This window comes from Polistes dominula, unplaced genomic scaffold, assembly GCF_049000335.1.
Source record: "Polistes dominula isolate Pdom_NZ unplaced genomic scaffold, Pdom_raw_medaka contig_77, whole genome shotgun sequence".
Lineage (NCBI taxonomy): Eukaryota > Metazoa > Arthropoda > Insecta > Hymenoptera > Vespidae > Polistes > Polistes dominula.
Genome location: NW_028301152.1, coordinates 7,474,282 through 7,498,152, shown reverse-complemented (window position 1 = coordinate 7,498,152; position 23,871 = coordinate 7,474,282). Strand labels below are relative to the sequence as shown.

Sequence of the window (23,871 nt, the reverse complement as noted above, 5' to 3'; positions counted from 1 at the left end):
CCCCTGCCTACCACCCTCTTTTTCCCTGCCCTGTTCTGCCCTATTCTACCTTGCACTTCCCCGACATCAAACGCAAACAGGATACGCGACTCTGGAATGCCGGAAAATAAACGCAATTCGTCGTTCCCTCTGATTAACGTCTTGCACCGATCTCGCTAGAATCGAAAATCGATTTCTACCATTTTCCCTGCTCAACTCAGAATAGGCTAATTGTAAAACTTTCTCGGTTTTGTGTATGTATATATAATATTTGTGAATTAGAACGTATTGATGTGAAAACAAAACTAAACGATTCGTTAAGCAAACAGAAATTCAACTTCAAACTTTGAAATATTTAAATATTAGGTGGATTGGAAAGTAAGGTCGCTTTTAACATTAAATTCAAACGAATAAATTTTTAACAAATTTTTAACAAATTTTTATTTTTATTCAATATTATAATCAACCTTGTTATCAAAAACCTTTTTGCATCTAGTATGCCAATGTTTAATACTATTAATTAACACTTTAATGGCCGCTCACACAACATGTGTGTGATAGCCGGAACATTGGCCGTTATTTTATTTATAATTTTATATATATTTAAAATTATATATATAATAAAATGTTATAATATAATTTAAATATAATTAATATATTAATTTAAAAAAAATTATATATAAAATTAAATTTGTTGTTAAATTGTTGTTTCTTGTTTTATGTGTGTTAGTTTTAATATAATAATAAAATAATATAAATTATATTTAAAATTAAATTTGTTGTTTTTTGTTTTATATTAATTTGTTTGTGAATGACAATAAAGCTTTTTTTAAATTAATCCTTGAAAAATATTACCGGGCCCCTGACGACGTTTGACTGCGTGCACGTGCGTCCATTAAAGTGTTAATAATAATATTTGAAAAAACTGGAACTAACCATTTACTAAAATTTGACATAGAATCTTCTTGGAAAAAATTTTAATTCAACAAGAAAGTCGAGAATAGAAAAAAGATTGGGAACCACTGGTCTACGTTATTTTGTTCTACCCACACAGATTTGACTTTAATTTCTATGTGTTTGTATCATTTAAATATGAAAGAAAAAAATGAATTTATAAAAGGGTAGAAAGAAATCAGGGAATTGGCTAAAAACAAACAAGTTGTATAATTAAATTTCATTTTTTAAAGTCTATTTCAGTTCGTTAGGCGTACAAAGGTTCTATTTTAACTTCGAAGTACATATTTATATCATTTTAATAAGAACAACAAAATAAATGTATTTATAAAGGGCAGAAAAAGGTTTGGAAAAGATAAAAGAATTGTTTTTAAAATAAATACAAAAAAATTATATAATTAACAATTTAATTTTTTGTTGGTTAATATACGATAGAAAGATAAATATATGTTTGATTATTAATTTAAATAAATAGAAATTATTTAAACATAAATAAAAAAATAAATATATCTATAAAAAGTTTAAGAGAATAAAGGAAGGAATTTGACAAAAAAAATTAATAATTTAACAATTGTTGTACTATTAATAATTAATTTATATTTTCGAGTGACCACAATTGTTTTTATATACTTAAGCATAAAAATATCATAAATGACAAATTGCAAATATTGTCATACTTAATTTCATTTTTAAAATTTTATTCTGCATTCTTTGTATTACCCTTGTTTTTCTTTCATATTATTAATAATTGTAGTAAACAAAAACAAAATTTTAAACAAGTCTATCGACGCATATACGTGTCTGTTAATATTAATGTAAAATAATGTAATGTTTATATTAATTAGTTAAATTATATGCAGAAATAAAAACTTTAATTATTAAATATAATTTATTATTAAAATCTAGTTAATAATAAATTATTCCGTTCCTACGAAACATTTTAGTTAAAAGTATTCATCACTCAAAAGGTTAAATCAATGTATATTGTTAAAAAAAATATACGTATGTGTTAAAAAAATCTAAATTATAAGTAGAGTATATTAGAGTATTAAAATAATTGTTAATTAATCGAAAAAAACTATGTATTGTAATTTAAAAACACCGAGTATATGTCAGGAGTACCGACCTGTTCGAAATTCACCTTCAGACTGGCACGTTATCCTCAATGAAAGTTCTTATATTGAATGTTGTTTATATGACTTTCCGAACATTTCGCATATTTACACCGGTAATAATATTCTTAATAATGCGAATTTAAGATTACAACGTTCTGATTTGAACATTTTTTAACATTCTATATATTTATTTGAATTAAAATATATTTTTTTTAACGATCATGCGCAGTGATAACTTCAAAGGGTAATATTTTCGTCTAATATTATATAAATATATTATTTATTATACAATATATATAATATTATATAAATAATAATAAAAAAAATAATATAAATTAATATATATATAATAAATATATGTTATATATATTTATATTATTATAATATAATAAATAATAAATAATTTATAAATTTTTTATTATATTATTATAATTAAATTAAATTAAATAATTTAAATAATTTAATTTGTTTATAATAAATATATTAAATAATAAAAATTATATAAAAATATATAAATATATTAATCAGAAGTATTATTTTTGTCTTCTTTAAGAATTTTTGCATTTTCTACACGATATATCTATATATAATAAATAATAAAATAAATACAAAAAAAGAAATTGAAATGTTACGAAAGAATAAAACAACGAAGATAATAAATATACGCTTTTAATTGAACGTTAAAGAAAATAAGAGTGTATAGGAAAAAAAGGGGGAGGAAAAGCTTTAGTTTTAGAAATAAAAATAATAACGGGGGGATCTAAATTTAAGTCAGGGATTTCTAACGCCCTCGCTAGCCGGCCATTGACTTTACGCGAACTCAACTTTCTTTCCTCCCTTTTGCCTGCTCTGTTCGCATATAGTATATATGCATATGTATATGTATATTTATGTGTATATGTGTATGTCGTGTCTCTGCGGTTCGTGACTTTTATTTTTTTACCCTTTCCTGATTTCTCATCCTTGTGCATTTCTTCTTTTTCTTCTTTCGGATATTTTCTTTACCAAACACTTGATGCACTTTCAGTGCTAAGACTAAAATTTTTGTAAATAAAGAAAGAAGCTTAGAATATTTTAACCCTTTGAGTTGCTGAATATGTTACCTAAACTGTTTTGTAGAAACAGAATAATTTATTAATAATAAATTATATTTAATAATTAAAGTTTTTGTTTTTGAATATAATTTAATAAATTAATATAAATATTAAATTACTTTACATAAATATTAACAAACACGTATATGGTTCGAACGATAATGTTAGTAATTTTTACCAAACACATATATGTGTCCATAGCACTCAAAGGGTTAAATATATATTACATGAAAAATAAATCTATTATTGTTAATCAATATTTAGTGTATTTGTTAATAATTAATGGTGAAATGTATAATTATATATAATTGAAATTAAAGTTTTATTAAAATAATCAAAAGTTGGATGATGTTTCAATAAATTCTATTATATGGTTTTTTATAAAATATATATGGTTTATATAAATATATATGTGGTTTTTTTAAAAATACCTTTGCACTTTTCTTCATATCAGAAAAAGAATTTCTAAGTTCATACTTTTACGTCTTGAAGATATAATGTAACATTCAAAAGTTTCGAAGAAGAATTATTGATATTTGGAATATCGTTGAAACTTTTGGTTCAAACTATATTAAAAATTTCTGATATTATTTATTAAACAAGTCAATATTTCAATTTTTAATCTTGTAAATTTTATATTTTGTAAAAATAAATGAACATAAAAAATTTCCAAATAATATTATTTACCGACCAAATAAAAATTTGAATTCTTACACTTATATTTGTAAATCTTTCAAGAGAAAAATTAACAATAAAAAGATTAACAATAATATAATAAATTTTTAGTATAACATTGAAATTATTGCTACAGAAATTGTCGATTATTTTCGTATTAAAAAATTGCAACACCATTTATTAGCCAAGATAATATTTTAAACAGATGTAAGCTTTCAACTAATTCAATCGAGCTTTCGTGCATGGATGCTTGCTTGGTTGCTTGGTTGGGTTTATCGTTAGAAAGTGAAATCGTACGTCAAAGAGGATTTATTATTCAGATTCACGTCAAACTTTATCATCGTCCAACGCGCTTCCAAATCGATCGTTGTCCAACCCCCGATAGAAACACTTTCCCATCGCGGAAGTACCGTTGATACTTTCCCCTTTCGAGTTTGAACGACTAACGGATGCGTTTTACGTTATTTGTGATATACGAATCCCCCACCCACACCCTATCCCTTCGATTGCGATGCAAGAAAATTGCTTTGACAAAAATATGAGAAATAAAAAAATAAACAGAAAACATATCAATCGTTTCCATCGTTTGATAAACGAAAAGTCAAATAATTAAATAAACGTATGTTAATTTTATTATAAATTAAAATAAATTCGAAATATTTAGGTAAAAATGGTAACAAAAAAATTCATATAATCAAAAAACTATGGACAAATTGTTGATTATAAAATGATATTGGATTTTACTGTTACTTTTTCAGAACTCTCATATTTATAATCTATTGTAGTATGGTAAATAACAATATTAAAATAATTTATATATGGATGGGTTATTCACCACTTTAGGTACCTGATATGCATTCATGCAATATACCACATAACAATATCTTTCAACTTCCCATCCCATACTTTGTTAAGTTAATTTTGTAGTAGTCCACGCTAATTAGTCCATAATTATAGTACGTGAACATTATTCCATGCCAACAGTGGGCAAACTGTGGCCCCTGAAGCCACTCTGTGCGGTTTCCGAGACAATATTGGATTTTATTGTCATTTGTCCTAAACTTTTATATTAATATATCAATATTAAAATTGTTTATACAGAAACAATTGGTATAAATATATGTCCAAATTATAATTAAACTTCTAAGTATTAAAAAATCGTATATAAAAGTATTGTATATGAGTTTAATTATTAAAAAAGTTGCCCACTTCAGAACTAATGTGTGTGAAAGCTCTGGAACATAGTATTGCAACTTTATGCCAACCACGTGCTCGTTGTTAGTTAGATCCTCTTTGTTTTTTAATAGTTAGTGTAACTAGAGTTGTGCCAGAATAATTGGAGTAATTAGTAGTGTAGGAGAATCGTAGTGCAGTTTAATTAACTAGGGTTGTATTATGTGTTGTGAGAACTATCTTTATTCAAATGCACCTCTCATTCATACCTCAATATAACTTAACGATATACGCTAATCACTCTAATCCCTTCTCTCCCATACGTACTGTATATAAAACATATATGCATAGTATATAATATATTCACTATAGTTATAATATATATATAACTAGTTCATTAATTTTTTATGGTGAGTCATTCTGTATTTTATTTATTATTGTGATATCAAGAAAACCTTTAATCTTTTAATAAATTGTAAACTTATATGAACTGATATTGAATTGTTTACTCCATAACTAATTTTTATTACTGAAGAATACCAAGGATTTTACCAGCTAAATTATAGAAACATATTTTACTAGTGATATTCATTTCTAGATCAAAATAAAACCACAAATTATATAATTTAAAATTCATATTAACAAATACAGAAAAATGTAGTATTGTTTATCTACTAAAATTTACTGTTATCTATTTCACAATTTCATTTGATTATTCAAACTACAAATAACATTTTTTTTTTCTTATTTCCACTTGTAGAATATGCTCTCACAATTTGACCAGTAAACTCCAGAATATTCTGTATATTTCTACTATATTGTATTAAACTATACTATATATATATGTGTGTGTGTATTTGTAAAAACAAAAGTTTTGAAGGGACAACTTAGCTATATCGAACGCAAGGTCAATATCTCTGCTCATCAAAAGCCCGTGTGTTTTCTCTGGTATTAAACTGGCAACTATAATTCTGTCGACGATAGGAACGCATGTCACCACCACCACTACCAGAACCACCACCATAACTACACTACTACTACTGTAGAATATAGTTTTCTTCGAGTTACGTGATAAACTGCACCAACGACAATATTTTACCAGGGTGATACTTCGAATTTATTTCACTCCTCGAACTCTACCACGGAACTATAGCGAACCACCCCATTTTGTACGATTTTCTTCTATTGTACATCAAGAGAGAAAGAGAAACACACACTGCAGAATTTTAAGTAAATTCTCTATATATCTGTCTCTTTCTCCCTTTTTCTCTTTTTGAGATTTTAGAAAATTTATGAACAGAAGTAATGACCTAGAGTTTATTCAAGATTGTTAAGAATCACTTATTTGAATTCCTGTTAACCAAGCAACCACCACTGTAAATTTACATACTCACTCTTAGAAAAATATTTCTTTTCTTTTTCTTTTTTTTCTTTTCTTTTTCTTCTTTTTCAATTCTTTTCGTTTATACTCATCCCTTTGGTACTATCCTCTTTATTTTTCTTCCTTACGAAGGTTAACGTACAGTCAAAACATTTGAAGGATTGAAAAGAATGTTGAATTAAAGCACGTTTTTATTACACCTACGTACTTTTAAAACTTCTTTCACACGAGTATATATATATAAGATAGGAGTATGATACTGAATTTACATATACACCCAATGGAAACGTTCACACGACAATTCTCTTGAGATATTGTTAAATGTAAGGATACTGATCTCGTGAATCCAAGTAACCTTGACTGTTTGGAATATTTTTTTTTGCAATCAAAACGTTGAATCAAATTCACATGGGAACATGAGATAATTTAATAAGATGTAAATATTAAATAAAAAATTTAAAAAATACCAATATAATAAATTAAAATAAAATTCAACGTATTTTTAAAATTGATTAAAAAATTTGTCATTAAATAAATTTATTAACACATTTTTAAATGAATTATTTAATATTATTAATATTAATAATATTATTAACTAATTTTATATCTATATATATATATATATATATATATATATATATATATATATATATTTTTTTTTTTTCTTTATATTATTATATAAACATTTATCTCATATTTGTATTTCTGTGTGAAATCAGCTTTATATTTTATTATAATAAATAAAGTGAATGTAAGAACAGATTGATAGTCTCGTTTCGTTTAGAGTTTTAATTTAAACGTTTATCTACAATACGTTAACAAACTTTTGACCACGAACTTTATGAAACTAGGACAAGCTCTAGGGAAGCTTCTCTTCCATAAAAGCTGAACGTTTAAATAGATGAATTTAATCGCGATGGAACTTGAAATGTTCCTCAAACGTTCTCGAATGCGATATACCTAAACGTTTAACAAACTATTTCTATAGTTCGGTAAAATAATGTCCTATGGATAATTTCCTTTGTTCAATATTTGAGCAATTTTATGAAGAATATTTTTTCAAATATTTTCATAACTATTTTTCGATAATGCCATAACGATTTATAGATATTTTTGAACATTTATTATAATATTATTAACAAGCAGTCCGTAAAATATCATTTATTATATATAAATGTATAATAAAATATTATTTATTATGATAAAATATCATTTATTTATGCATTAATTACAATGATTGACAAACTATTAGCATAATTCGTCACTCAACTACACACGTAGTTCCACTATTTCTTCAAAAGTTACACAATCATCAAGGAAAGAAGTTATTGAACTTTCAGCTTGAAATAAAATAAGAGGAATGGATTTTATTTGCTAATAATTTTGAATTATTAGTATTTTATCAGAGGAATGATAAATGCAATATTCAACCCTCAAAAAAAATGAACTCCAAAGTTCATTAGTAAATAACTAAAAAACAAATTTGAAAAGAAAATATTTTTTTACTGGATTATTGGAAAAAATTAATAATCGATATATTATTATAATATAATAATATTATAATAATATTATATAATAAATTCAAATATCGATAATAAACTAAACATCAACCACAAAATGATTTACAAATGATTAAATACAAAATGTACACAAAAAGAAAACAAAAATTTGTATAACTTTTGTATTAAAAAACGAAGAAAAGTATTTACCCAAACGAAAATAAATCGTCGCAAGTATTATGGGGTAAGGAATTATTATATTGCAAAATACTTTCTTTATGTAGCATCTGTGATATTCTCTCAATTTTAATTGAATCAACGACAGCTGCTGTCGATATCGAAAAAGTGTCTAGGAGACCGAGTAACCGCGGGCTATTCAAACGGATTCAACAAAGAGTTACGTTTTCTATATCGGTTATTCGAACGTACTTGTTTATTATATGTGTATATGTCTAAATGTATATATATGTGTGTTATTTTGCGTATCTGAAGATATTTTTTTTTGTTGTGTCTGTATATAGGTGTGTACATATATATATATATATATATATACATGTATATCAAACAGCAGCGTTCCATTTTCAAATGGCACGCTTAAAGCTCAATTATTTGTTAATGCTCTCGAATGAAATTACTTTTAATCGAGAGCCCTGTATATTTTCACTTAATTATCCTATAGCCATTAGCGAGAACGTTTTAACTCGTTACTACACGCCAGCTAAAGAGGATACACGATATATTTGATAATAAATCGTTACGTTATGTTGCGTTCCATTTTCGTTTCGTTTCGTTTCGTTTCGTTTGGTTTAGTTTAGTTTTGTTTCGTTAATTCGTTCGTTAAATAATGATAATATCTTCGATTGAAACGAGAAATTACAATTAAATCTGTTTAGAGACCTAATGAGAATAATAGATCATTTATAGAAATGATTTTGAGATGAATTCAACTAAAAAGAGATAGAAATATATCTATAGAGAGATAAATTAACATTTAGTCGAATTATCTAAATTATTATTTCAATGTACATATGGATGTAGAAAGTTCATATGAAATGCGAATGTCAAACAGGTCCAACTAAATCTCTTCAATACATATAAATATATATATATATAAAATACTGACAATAAATGAGATTATTTGACAGAGTAAATTTTCCTATAATATTCTATATATATGTTTCTGCATAATGTACAATTATTACATTTATTTTTATTTATTAATATATCTCTCAAATGTAAAATTTAAATAGATGTATTACAATATATAAAGTTGGAACTAGTGTATAATAAAAAAAGAAAAAATAGTTTTTAGATGAAAATGAACTTTTATGTGGTTTCCACTATATTTTTTAATAATTACTATTTATTAATAATTATTATTTATTAGATTACTATTTATTAACTTTTTTAACTTTTTACCAGTATTTTGTTAAATAAATAGTTAATATATTAAAATATTTTATTCAATATTAATAATAATTTATTAATCTTTACAACAGAAGCAGAACTGTGTTTAGGTTGTATTACGGTTATATGCTGATAAAAAGTTTATATTGATATTTTTTAATATTGATTATTTATTTAAAATACTAACTAATTAGATTTACAAATATTTTAATTAAAATATTTATGGTTTGTATACTAATTGGTGGATATAATACTAATACTTATATATTGTATACTGATATTTTATTATAAATACTAACAATATATATATTATATATTATAATTACTATAATATATATTACTAGTATTATTAATATATAATATTAAGAATACCTTATTATAAATATTATCTAATTGTTATACTAACAAATATTTTAATTAAAATACTTAATTTTTCTATTAATCGTAATATATAATCTATTAATAATCTATTAATAGTAATATATATACTACCAATCATTTATAATTTTAAATAGTAATATATATCTTACCAATCATTTATAATTTTTATAAATTTTCCATTATTCCATACAATGTTTTTAAACTTTTTAAACTTCACACTTCTAGAACAAATATATAAAAAAAAAAAAAAATTAAAAAAATAATAACAATTTAACCAAATAACAGTTATTAGAGGAAAAATATAATTTGTGCCAATAACTTGATCCTGTACCCCAATAAACAAGCCCATATACGATACAAATATATATTTATGGTCTCGAAATAAAAAAATAAAAAAATCTTATATATCCAAAGAGGTAAAGATAAAAGAAGAAAAAAGAAAAGAAGTACTTAAGTACTTACCTTGTAAGACGTCTGCGAAAATAAGGAAGAGGCATAGCAGGAGAGACAGTTTCCTGGAATCCCCAGCTTCCATGTTGCACGTTGCTGTTGCTTTCTTCTTTCGTATTTATTTTTATCTATATATATATATAAGTGTCTCTTTCTTTTATATTATGACAAAACTTTAGTTTCTTTTTTCTTATCCGACCGAACACACACAAAAGCCTGATTTGATTAACACTTTATAACACACAGAGGATATACACACATTAGAAAAAAAAATAAACAAGAAACACACAAAAAAAATAAGTCAAATTCGAACAAAAAATTAATTATTATAACAACGACAATTTTATAATTAAATAAATAATTTATCTATTGTTTTAAAAATTGTTCAATTTATTTCAAATGATTCCACGTTATTTTTCGTTATTTAAAAAATATTTATCAATCGTCAAACGCTTTGTGCTTCCACCTTTGAAAACGCGCGACAAAGCACGCTTTCAAATATTTCGCGCGGGCTTCGCGCTTATATTCAAAAAAAAAAAACGTTCTATCGAGACCACGTTACCTATTCCTTTTTTAAAACTTACTTATTTCGATATTATTACATCCAAGAATATAATAGACTCGTCCATTATTCATGTCTCATAAGAATAGAAATCTTTTAGCAACGTTGACAAACTTATCATTCATCTTGATTTTTCAATATTTAAATTTGTTCAATTACGCGCCAAAAAATTCAAATCATTTAACAAGTAGATAACCTTTAAAAACGTCCAATCACAATTGACGATTGTCGCAAAAGATTTAAAAAATTAAAACGTCTTACTAACTAATTTATCCAAAGTACACAGAATTTAATTAAATACGAAAGAATTTTCAAAAATGACGTTTCGATTGTGAAGATGATCGAAATGATTTGTTCGCGTTCTCGATTAATTCGAAAAAATTCATGTTCTACGTAAACAAATCATCACACAAATGTTATAAGTATTCTTGAATTGTTTGATTTCTTTTTTTATATAAAATTTTGAATGTTATCACCAAATATCAATAAAACGCGTGTGACTTTCTCTATCTTCGTAAAGAAGCAAAGAAAACCCTTCGATCCACTTGCAACGATGTGCTGCACGAGACTGACATCCCCTCCGTTGTGGTACTGTTCGATGGATTCAAGATGGCGCATCCAGTTCGCGCAGCTTCTCACCCTCTCTCTCCCGCACATTATATCCCTCTCTATCTTGTATCTTCTACATCTCAACCAATAGCAATGCCTCTGTTCTTTACTTTCGATCCCTTCCTCTCTTCTTTAATGCTTGCAACAAGTTGCAGTTGAATCGTGTAATACACACGTTGATCTTTCACGTATTGTTATAATTCTTTCTATTTTGTTTTTATTTACGTTTCTTTTGTCTATTATATTATAGAGTATATTTCAATATTTCAAATACTATGTGCCGATTAATATATGACAGTTTATAACTAACAATAAATCAAAAACATTGAAAAAAAATTAATCTTACAATTTATTATTTAATTAATTATCGTAATAATATTAAATATAAAAATTATTGTCATTTTTTGACTTATTGTTAGAACACTGTCATTATTAACACTTTAATGGCCGCACGTGTGTACGCAGTCAAACATCGTCAGGGGCCCGGTAATATTTTTCAAGAATTAATTGAAAAAAAACTTTATTATTATTCACGAAAATATTAACATAAAACAAAAAACAACAAATTTAATTTAATATATATAAAATTATAAATAAAATAACGGCCAATGTTCCACACACATGTTGTGTGAGCGGCCATTAAAGTGTTAATACCACATATATCAATAATTATTTTTAATGATACCGTAATCCTTTTTTTTCTCTATCAAAAGATCTAAGTTTATCTTCATTTATATGTGAGTACATCTATATAGATCAAAATTATACTGCTAAAAAGACGACATGTTATTAATTATCTTCTTCGTTTTCCTGGATCCTCGGATACTGTGCTCGAAGCATCGGAACTGTAGCAAACGCTTTGCTAAAAAGAAAATAAACGAAAAGATAAAAAATAAAATGTTGTAAATGTCTTTCAAATGTTCTCTTCACTTACACACTCATATACATGTACATCATATATGTTTATATTAAAAAATATTTATGTAATGTTTACCCTGAATATTGTTCGTTCTACCGGAGAACTCGAAGGGGATGCTGAAGTTGATTTCACGTACTTTTTCCTCCTTTAACAAATAAAAACGTATCTTTAAACAGAATTTTGAAAAATATTGAATTGATGCATAAATAATTACGATTTTTACATTACTTTTATCTAATTACTATCATGTAATAAATAAAGATTTAATTAGGCAATTTTAGATCATTTTTTTATTTTATTTTTATTTTTTTTTATTTTTTATTTTTTATTTTTTTTTATATATTTTTTTATATTTATTTTATTTATTTTATTATTTTTTAGGCAAAATTTAGGTAATTAATTATGAATTAATTATTGTAAAAAATTAACCAAATTTACAACTGAAGAAATTACAGTACAACTCATTATTGATTATTTAACAATAGCCCGACATTTAAAATATAATACTTTTTGAAACTCGATATTAAAAATCCGTAATTACATTTGCACCAACCCAATAAGAAATGTTTGTATATCTTTGTTTGTTTTTATTGTTCATCTTACTGGCAAACTCTGCTTCCAGGTATTGTGTCTTTGCTGCTGTAACTAATAGCAGCTAAACAACGTTCCTCGTCGTATCGATCCTGACAGCCTCCAGGACATCGTCCGAACTTGTTTTTGTACCACTCCTTTAGCTTTTCTATCGGTCCCTTCGGGACGATCGTTTTCGAGGTGCACCTTTCACCCTTAGAATAGTCCGTATTTTCGTATAACACTGCGACACTAGAAAAATAATCACATTAATAGGATTATTCTATCTTAGTTTACAATATTAACCACTTGACATACAATGACATCTCGGAGAGGCTGTTTCTGCTTTATCACACGTTACAAAATTATTAAATTATTATTTTATAGTATTACTTAATTAACCCTTTGCACTCGAAGTTATATTTTTCATTTCACATATTATCAACAACTTACAAAGCAATTTCAATAGAAAAAAAAATCATATTCACGTATTATAAATAAATGACATATGTGTAATTAAAAGAAAAATCATAATTGATATGTTGTAGACTGAATTGAATTTGTTTCAATTTTTATTTTTTTTTTATTGTCTCCGTAAAAGAGCCCTCGAGTGTAAAAGGGTTAATTATCAACCTTATTGAATTTTATAAAGCAATGTAAATTTCAAAATAAAACGCCACGCGCGTATTTTATTTGTATGTCAAGTGGTTAATGTAAGAAATAAATTTACGGTGTGTTCGGTGATTCACACGGTGAACATTCCTCCGAGTGTCTACTGAGATATTTGTAGCAAACTAAACTCAAACCAACCAACAACCAAACCAATAATGCACTCACTACTGCGATTATAATCAACTCGGTAGTTCCAAACATTATAGCTTCATCATCTAAACATAAAAATAAATTAATTGAATGCTGTATATCAATAATTTTATTTTATTACTAATCTTTACCTTTATAAATGGGTGGTTCATCATCGATTGGCAAACTATTAAATTCGACCTCCATTTTTGGCAATACTCCATTAAAACTATTTTTGATTTTCTTATTTCTTTCATTACCTGAAGAAAATAAAATCATAAATCTGTTTTTTTTTTACAATATAACTGGTAATCAAGTATGTTCGTGCCGTTTCTATGTTGTATATCGTTTATCTTTATTGATTAAAAACAGCACACGAATTTTCTTGGTTATTCATAAAACTGGACGGAATTTTATTGTTTTTTGTTTTTTCAAGACTTCATTTTTGTGTATACAAAATACCTGTTTTTTTCAGAGTGAAAATGATTCTAGAAACTCCACCGAACGCTGGATACCATTTTTCATCGTTCAAACGTTCCTTTACCTATAACGTAAAATAATATTTGAATTTTCTTAATATTATAAATTAAAATGAAATAAAATAAATAAGTAATAAAAAAAAGTAATAATAAAACTCACAACGTACTGATTGCTGCAGCCAAGAGAAGAAGTTACTATTAAAATTATCCAACGCAGCTTTCGTTTTTGTCTTCGATACAATACACTTCACACTAGCCGTGTAATATTTAACGAGAATGAATGCCGATTGTGGAGAATACAAAGACTGAAGACTGTCCGATTTGAATGGTACTGCGATACTGTTAGGTATTATTCAATTATATTAATACGAGACAAAAAATATAAAGAAAACATTGAAAATACATTTGAAAATTCAAATTTATAGATAAACCTGTTCGGATCAGTTTCGTCATCCAAAAAAGGAATTGGAACAATCGCTGATTCGTCAGTATTGTAAACATCGTTGTATCCTTAAATTGAACATTTCAAAAATTATTGTTAATTATTTTTAATGTTATGAAGTGTTTAATAAATATACAAAATGTTCTATAACTGATAGTTTAATTATTAAATTATATTGTCTATATTATAGTATAACTATAATATTAATTTAAATTAAAAACTATATTTGTAGTATAATTATACTAATTTTATATTAAATACTTTTCTAACAAAAATAAAAGAAATTTAGATTAAAGACAGTTGTTAATAATTTTTTCAAATATACATTATACTTCTAGAGTTTAATTTATAATATAAATAAATAAACTATACTATAATATAATTATATAATTAAATATTTTTTTAGTAAATCATAAAAAATATTTGATATTTCTATTTCAAGTATAATTTATATTTAATATGCAATAGTATAATTATACTAATATATTATTAATAGTATAACTCCATATCAAATAATATTAAGAACAATTAAAAATTAAAACCAATCATTATAATATAAAAAAATACCTGTATGTAAAAATCTTCTCAATCTAATTCGAGAAATAAATCGTTTTATCTTTCTACGAGCGTGTCTTCTTTGTAAATGACGAGTATCTTTATCATCACGAATAGGAAATGTAATTAATCCATTACAAGCTACGGAAGATTCCGATGGTGTTGTTATAATTAACGACATTTTCATAGGTGTAATTTCAGGACGTGGTTTGGACCAACCAACGCCATTTGTATGAAGAAAATCTTTTAATTCATCGTAAAGCTCGAAAAGTTTTTTTGCGTTATGATACTTGATATTTCCTGCGTAATATGATTGTTTGGTAAGTGGTAATATGTAAGCTCGCAAATAACCACCCATTACATCGGCCAGAGCTTTCAACATCAAATGTTTCGATTTTCCTATTGAAAGCTTGCGTACGGATTCAAAACAAATGTGAAAATAATCCATTAACAAAGCTATGTATTGATCGTTCTGATAATCAATCGCATTCACCTACAATGTTACAATAAATCTGATACAATACAATAATCATATTAAGTATCATCACGTAAAGAGTTGTTATGCAATGTTTAAAAATAAAAAATCAGCTAATTAGATTTACAGATCAAAAATTTTACTCAGTTCGCAAAGTACCAAAGTATTTGAGTAAGACACCCAGGTAAATGAAAAATACAAATCTAAAAAGACTTACGGCAATACAACTCACATTATCATGAATCCTGTTACTTACAATTTTACACAGTTTATTATTATTTTAAAAAATTGTATTTGAATTTGTGTAAACAATTAATATAAATTTAATTAATTTTTTGTATTATTATTATTATTATTATTATTATTATTATTATTGCTGTTGTTTTAAATGTTTTTATTATTATTTAGAAAGCTTTGAGAAACATATTCCTAATAACCAGATATTCATCTACCTTGGAATTTAACAGATCGTGCAGTAAAATCTATATTTTTTATACTTTTTTTAAATTCAGTCAACAATATTTTGAAAATATAAATACTCCAATATATTTTAAATACCAAAGTAATATGGATAAAATATTTGAATAAAACATAACCGAGTATTTTCATTTACCTTAATATCTTATCAGGTACCATATATCCAATGGATCAAATAACAACTGTATTTTTCATATATTTTCTCAAATTCAATAATTGCTGATAATTAATGAAAACTGCGTAACAACTCAAAGTCTCTTTTTATCCTATTATCATCATCACATGTAATTTGTACCTTAGGTAAAATATCTTGAAACATACGTCGACTATTCAAAATAGTAAATTCCTCGTTTGACCAACAACGTTTCATGCAATCACTCCTCTCAAATAATACCGTACCAATGTTCTCGTTATTTTTCAAAACTTTGTTACCTGTTGTTCTATATTAATAAGACAGGTAATATGATAAACAGGATTATAATAAAGCAACATTATTAAATTTTTCGATTTTAATTCGAACATTATATTTTACATAATATTTTTTAAATATACTTAATAATAATGCAAGTATGACATTCGTTAATCAGTTAATCGTGATTGACGAATATACTCGTCATACGGAAAAATTAATTTCTATTTCCTATTTAATACTAGATTTACAGAAATTTTATTTATTCAATAATACAAATACATATATTCGAAATCATTTTCCTTCTCTCAGCATTCTAATTTTTAAACGTTGTATGATGTATACTACAAAATACATATTTCTTTTTTTTATTCATCAATTTCCTAGTTATTTTTTCTCATTACTCGTAAACTTACTATTAAATTGAAATTTCAGTAGAAACTAAAATATATTCGTAAATTTCAAAATGTTAGAAATATCTAAAGACGAAGACAAAAAATAAAACAAAAAATAATTTTTATTATAAAAATGCTATACATATAATCTAACAAAGTAGAACAAATTCAGCCAACTAAACCTAACCGCCTATACATGTCAATGGAAAGTATTTTCCACATTATATATCAAGCATATCTTTAAAAAATAATGATACACAAAAATGTATTTTACAATAATTTTGCAAAAATAATGTTCGGAAAAAAATAAAGATATTATTGTTCAATTTACGAAATATCATTGTGTTTCGTAATCTGATTCTAATCATGTTTCTAAGTGACTGATTTTTTACAATAATTTGTTAATTATAAAATTTACTTTATCAAAAAAAAAAAGGAAATAAAACTATAATTTGATTACAACTTAATTCAATATTATAATTACACGTACTCTGTATTTGACGAGCGCACTCGTCATCGCTTCATTTTGACGACACAATTAATGTACACACTTTTTAAAGAGATTACCACAACTAATTGTTTAATCTCACGTTTCCTAACTTTTGTAATGAATTTTGTTGTTGTTGAAGACATTAGGTGATACATTCTGAATTATAATTTAAATTACATATACGAATTAGATACCTTTGTTTGTCAGAAGTTATACTTATTACAAGTATTAAAAGAAACCATAAAAAATGTGGTTTCATGCTCCGTATAAACAAATTTCGATTGTCTCTATCCGTACAATTTTTTCTTTGTATTTTTTTTTGTATAGCTTTTCAAACAAATGTTTTCCTCAAAAATCGTTTTATGACCTTATTTCAATCAATTTCTTTATCCCCTTCCGTCACGATTTTGTCGTCCATTTCTAACGCAGCAAACTTCGCATTTGAGATTAAAATCGAATAAACAACCATTTCATTAAAAAAAAAAGTTATATAGATACCTATATAGATATTATACCTATGTTGCAAATTTGTTGATTATTTCAAATCATAGTACATATCAATAATAAAACAAATACAACATAGAAATGAAAAATATTTCATGTTAAATGTTCAAATTCTTTCATGAGTCACTGTAAATATATCCACAGAAAAAGAATATACTCTTGATGGCTTAATCATAATTTTTCCTAATAAATAACTTAAGCCTAATTCGTTTATAATATTAATATTAATATTTCAAAATGCGTATATTACTTTCAAATTTTGTAGATGTAAAAATGGAAAGATTAGGACGACTTCATTTTACATAAAAATCGTAAATGTAACATTTTAACTTCGTCGGTGTTCAATTTAACAACACCTTCCTGATTGTCTATCGAAAGTAAAGTTCCAACAGCTTCTCGTTCTTCTCCAACGATTACTTTCACTCGGTCTCCTCTTGAAGGTACTACAGGTTCCAATTGATCGCAAACCAAATTTACGACTCTGTCTTCTACTGGTAGAAACACAGCACACATACCGGCCTAATTGATAAGAAATTATTATTATAATAAATTATTTATTAATATATATAAATAAAGTTTATGAATAGTATCACAAGTTATTTGTAATACTTACAGAAATTCCTCTTATTATACCCTGCTGTCCAACTAATGCAGGATCCGGATGGGAATCTCGTATTCGTACTTCTATATCTGTTGTGTGCCATTCAGTATTATTAATCATTCCAGAACCAGATCCAGCATCTAAACCTGAACCTGGTGTTTGTGGATTATAAGGACTTCCTGCTACTCCTGTAATACAAATTAATATTATTTAATAAAACAGGATATTTTATCTTATGAAATATTTCAACAAAACTGGAAAGTGAATTTCCATTAAAGCTAAATAGGTTGCATTTTCTTACCTGGTGTCATAGGACTGTAACCCATTGGTGAGGGAGTAGCGAATGCTCCATGAGGACTTGTAGTATATCCAGTTCCACTTGGTGATGGTGTAGCAACATAACCTGCAGGACTTGGACTTGCAGTCGCACTACCAGCAGGACTAGGACTCGCTTGATATGTACTGTAACTTTGCTCAGATCCATACATAGTACCTGGTGTTTGAGGAGTGAAAGGATTACTAGTAGAAGGATAACCAGATACATATCCTGGTGAACCAGCTTCTTCCATGCCATAACCATCGAAGTCATTTGTTCTAGCTGGGGTATTGGTGATTGTAGGATCCCAAGCACCAGATTGACCAGGTGTTCGTGAACCATCATGGGATGGAGTCATAGAACCATAATGAGGTGTACGTGAACCATCTGTAATAGAAATGTTATCGATTATTTTTCATAGTTGATATTTATTGGAGTATAATTTTTAAACATTTTTTGTTAGTATTTTATAATAAAATAGCAATATTGATGATATATAATTGTAAATGACACTTACTTTCGTACATAGGTGTTTGAGATCCATGCATAGGAGTTTTGGAACCATCTCTTGCATACATTGGTGTTTGTCCACCAGCTGTATATGCTGGTGTACGACTGTAACTGCTGAAACCACCATCTTTTGTTGGTACTCCAACGTTCGCTATGTGAGATCTATCCACAGATATTGTTTGACACGTAGAATGTAATTCTACACGTGCAGTATTTTCTGTAGCATCTTTAACTATGCCTACGTTTCCTTTGTAAGGTCCACCAGTTATTTTGATTGTAGTTCCTATTAATTCCCTGTCTCTTCTTGTACCTCCACCACGACCTCTGCCTCTACCACCACCACCACCTCGGCCCATTCCACCCCTATTATAAAAATTATTTACATATTCATTATATTATGTTATATATTATGAATATCAAATTAAATTGAAAGTATCGAAAAATCTTTTCATTTTTATTATAAAATTTAAAAATATAAATATATTTAATAATAATTAAACTATCAAGTATGAAAAGATTTGTTGGTACTCCTAATATAAAAAACAAATAAAAGATTTAATACTAACCCACTGGGATGCATCGGAGATGCAATTCTTGGTGACATAAATCCTGAGATTGGTGACATAGATGTAACACCTGATTTATTTCCACCAGAAAGTTGTAAATGTCTTGTTTTACATACGAATATGCCTCCATTATCAACAAACATTCTTGAATGTAAGAATGCAAAACTTCTATAAAGATGTTTTATTTCACCACCTCTTCCTGCGTGTGGTCCATCGACTACTTTAACAATATCTTTTTTTTGTATTGGATTTTGTTGTGAATCTAACGCAACTGCGTTCCTATTTTCTCGACGTTTCGTTAATCCTTGTGGTCTAGCTTCGATTACTTTACCGTGCATAGAAAGAACATGGAAATTCTCACGTTCAAGACGAACTATAACGCCAACTGTTTGAGCATCAAGTTGAACTAAATCACCCCACTGAAACTGGCCTAAACTATCAACACCAGTTGCCATATCTGAACATAATTGTAAATCTCTGGGAAGCACTTCCAATTCGTGCATTGATAAATCAGAGAACAAAACAACTCTGTTTGGTTCCACTCTAACAATCAAACCAGTGTCTCCTTCGTATCTTCCAGCAACTACCTGGTAAAATCAAACATTTATTACAATTATTATAATTATTATTATTATTATTGGCCATTCTTATAATATTAATTACTATAAATTATATTTTGTACTATATAAAGTAAAACGTATACTTACTTTAACATGATCACCCATAACAAAATATTTCCTCAACTCGCATGATCGGAATTCTAAAGCATCTTTCAGTTCTTCATGTTTTGGCATAACCATTATTAGGTTTCCATCTATTGAGACTATTTTTCCTTGCAAATTTATCAATTCACCCTCGCATACTTCTACATTATCACCATTGCTGAAGGAATGTGTTACCGCTTGATCTTCTTTTCCAGCAGGTGTTCCTGTTGCTGGAGCTCCACTTAAATCTATTTCAACACCTTCTGGTGCTTCTTCAAATCTTTCTAGTTCTGAAAGGGACGGTTTAACTCCTTCTGCTACAATAGCACTTGTCGTGAAATTTTTATACAAAAATCTGAAAACATAATCCAAAATTTTTGATAAGAAAATATAATATTAGAAATTAATAGAATCATAAGACAATGGCACAACATATGCATATGCATTATACTAAATATATTTACCCTTTTCGACTATATCTGTTGCCTTCAAAAATTAAGAAATCTCCATCGCTAGTAACCTCCCCTCCAATAGCACGAATTGCTTCAGGATTAAATGGTTTCGCAGGTGGTCTTCTCTTTTTCCTTCTTTTAAAGCTTCTGATTCACTTTGAGCTGTTCTCAATGCACCACGAGGCCGAGTATAATCTATTCTTGGTAATAATTTTAAATGCACTTGATTTTGTGCCAAATCAACGTAATCTACTTGTGCTATGTCATCCTTATAAATGCCTCTTTTTAATCGGACCCATTGTTTAGCCTTTAATCCTGTTTGTTCTTTAACGACTCTTAATACATCAGTCATTTCTTTAATCGGTACCATCTGTTGTTTCCATATGCCCATTCTTAAATTACCAACATTTTCTATAGCAGCTTTTATGTGAGGTTGTTTATATGCTTCTATATAAATGTAACCTTTTACACCTTCCGGTACAACAACTGATTTAATTTGAAGTGGTTCCCCTACAAGAAAAAATGTCAATCAAATAATTAATTATATAATAATTATTTAATAATAATTAATTCAAATATATATTTTGAAATGAAATAAAAAACATGTCATACCAGAAAATTGATATGTAATAAACTTTCGCATCAATAAAAGCGCCGTTGATTTTTCTTCTCCAATACGACATTTGACCATCCAAAGATTAGGATCTTTAACTCCAGGAAGTAAAGTTTGTTGAGTTATTTCATCGCTCATTTCTTCACCACCATCACCAAAGTGACGAGCAGCTGCAGATTCATCTGCATACTTTTTTCTCAAGTATTCTTCTATTTCATCTTCTTTCTGAGAGCTGTTAAAAATTATTTTTAATGAAAAATGAGTGTTAATTATGAAACATATATTTGTCCTGCTAGCAACAATATGTTATCAATTTTTAATATGTTAAATATTTAAAACTTACTCCCAAAGATTAGTGCCTCTACGTCTTCCTTCAATTTCTCTCGCAGTAGGTCCTAATTCATCCACTTCATTGCCTACGATACCAATTTCTTGAGCTCCTTCTTCCCATTCTTCGTCATCTTCTACTTCATCATCTACTTCAGCTTCATCAATGATAAATCCACCAAATCTGTCTTTTTTCTTTTTCTTTCTAGGCCTATCTTCATCTTCTTCTTCTTCTTCTTCATCATATTCGCTACTACCATCAAGATCTTCACCTATAATCATAGAAAACTTTTATTGATTTCATTTTCTAGATGATGAACAAAGTGGAGCCATTAAATTGATAATCAGTTTAGATTATTCTGTTGTTAATAGATCAATGAACAATTTTTTTATATAGTTTAACATGGCTCAATAAATTAATTATGAAATGTTGTTGTTAATTCTTTTTTTTTATTGAATTTTTGGTACTTTTCTGTTAGCCAGGCGGGAAAAAAAATAATGTAGAATTCCGCTAAATTTCTTACAACCATAAGGTTCTTTCTTACAGCCATGTTCGTTTGGGGCCATGTACTCTATTCTCTGAATTCATTCAAAACAGAGTTTTCCTTTTTTTCTTCAATCTTAATTTTTTTACGCCCAGCTAATGGAAAAGTACCGAATTTTTTTACTATATTAAAAAACTGAAGATAGATTCAAAATTTTTTGTATCAATAAAAGTTAAAACTAAATTGATTGCATCTTTGAACCAGATTTTATATTAAATAAATAAAATTTCAATTTTTATGAATCAATTAATATTGAATATACTCAAATTAATTTACCTTCTGGTTCATCTTCTGGTTCCACGACTTCCTCTTCATCAGACCTAGCCTCTTCAGCTTCGTCAGCTTTATCATCTCCATCTTCTGACCTAAATGTTCAAATATGGTAGATACAAAGAATTAGAAACTGAGCATTATATGAAATCAAACTTATCAAGAAAATAAAAAAAAGCCACTACTTACCCAGATCCTGATCTAGAACGTGATCGAGATCTTGAAGGACTCCTAGAGGCTGATCTGGAAGGACTTCTGCTACGAGAAACGCTACGATTTTCTTCCTGGTCGCTTTCACTACCTCTTCCACCATGTTCACTTTCATTATCGGAAAAGTTACTTCCCTCTGATTCAGACATTTTTCTTTTTTCACTTAAACAATTATTATATTATTATCATAAGAAATAAACACTTTAATGCCACGTATACCACGTTTACACAAAGTTAGATTAATGGAATTCAAAGTAAAACAAACTCTTGAGGTTACGTTTACGTTACTTTTATAACATTCCCTGACAGTACTATCAACTTAAAAAAGTGTAAAAATTGCCAACTGCATTATCGAGTGCAGCAGATGCACCATACTATTTAGAACTAGAACTTATAATTTTCACCACATAAGATTTTAGATATTGTTTTTGGTAATGAACCGAGACACATGGTTTGGTAACACAAAAAATGTTAATTCTTTAATTCAACATTGCACTATGAACTACACCAAGTAAAAAACAGATGCTTCCTCTTTGGTGTCCAGATTAATAATGAGAAGCGGACGGAAATCCTGTTTCCAATGCGTATTTTCCTATTGGCGTAACTGTCAACCAATGAGATATTAGTGATTAACTGTGGTCGATCGTTACGCCATCTAGCATCGCTTCTCTGAACGCCCTCTGTCTATATGAATTCCCTATGGCATATGTAATTTTTGCATATATGATATTTTGTTTTTATTTGTCACTATGATTATTTTATTTACTTTCTTTTTCTATTTATTTACAGTATGTTAAATTATTTTTATGGAAAATATAATAGCAGAGGAGAGAGAGAGAGAGAGAGAGAGAGAGAGAGAGAGAGAGGTATGGTGCATTTTTATTACAGAATGTATTAAGTTTCTTCTATTTACAATATTCCTATTTTACTAAAAAATTATCAAATTCTTTATTATGCTAATA

General features: G+C 27.1%; 3 protein-coding genes across 3 annotated transcripts in view; all 3 read right to left on the bottom strand.

Annotated features, from left to right (window-relative positions):
* Ror (tyrosine-protein kinase transmembrane receptor Ror) overlaps window positions 1-10,263 on the bottom strand; it is a 244,764-nt gene extending 234,501 nt beyond the window's left edge. The window contains 1 exon segment of the mRNA XM_015325750.2: window positions 10,121-10,263. Within this exon segment, the coding sequence (XP_015181236.2) occupies window positions 10,121-10,193 (73 nt within the window). The 5' untranslated portion in view covers window positions 10,194-10,263.
* Window positions 10,264-12,002: 1,739 nt separating this feature from the next.
* Window positions 12,003-17,550, bottom strand: LOC107068876 (uncharacterized). Its single transcript, XM_089178275.1, has 11 exons — window positions 17,486-17,550; window positions 16,293-16,437; window positions 15,058-15,538; window positions 14,480-14,558; window positions 14,216-14,387; window positions 14,032-14,113; window positions 13,722-13,829; window positions 13,499-13,655; window positions 12,802-13,020; window positions 12,274-12,343; window positions 12,003-12,141 (listed from the first exon to the last, which is right to left on the bottom strand). Exons 1-11 carry the CDS (start codon window positions 17,548-17,550, stop codon window positions 12,073-12,075), a joined length of 1,647 nt encoding a protein of 548 aa, XP_089034401.1. The 3' UTR covers window positions 12,003-12,072.
* On the bottom strand, window positions 16,489-23,445 carry Spt5 (Transcription elongation factor subunit Spt5). Its single transcript, XM_015325698.2, is given in 12 exon segments — window positions 16,489-18,314; window positions 18,409-18,584; window positions 18,698-19,099; window positions 19,230-19,585; window positions 19,789-20,375; window positions 20,496-20,847; window positions 20,957-21,086; window positions 21,089-21,454; window positions 21,557-21,789; window positions 21,901-22,156; window positions 22,706-22,794; window positions 22,889-23,445. Coding segments are annotated over 12 exon segments (3,354 nt in total). The 5' UTR covers window positions 23,059-23,445; the 3' UTR covers window positions 16,489-18,077.
* Window positions 23,446-23,871: the final 426 nt, after the last annotated feature.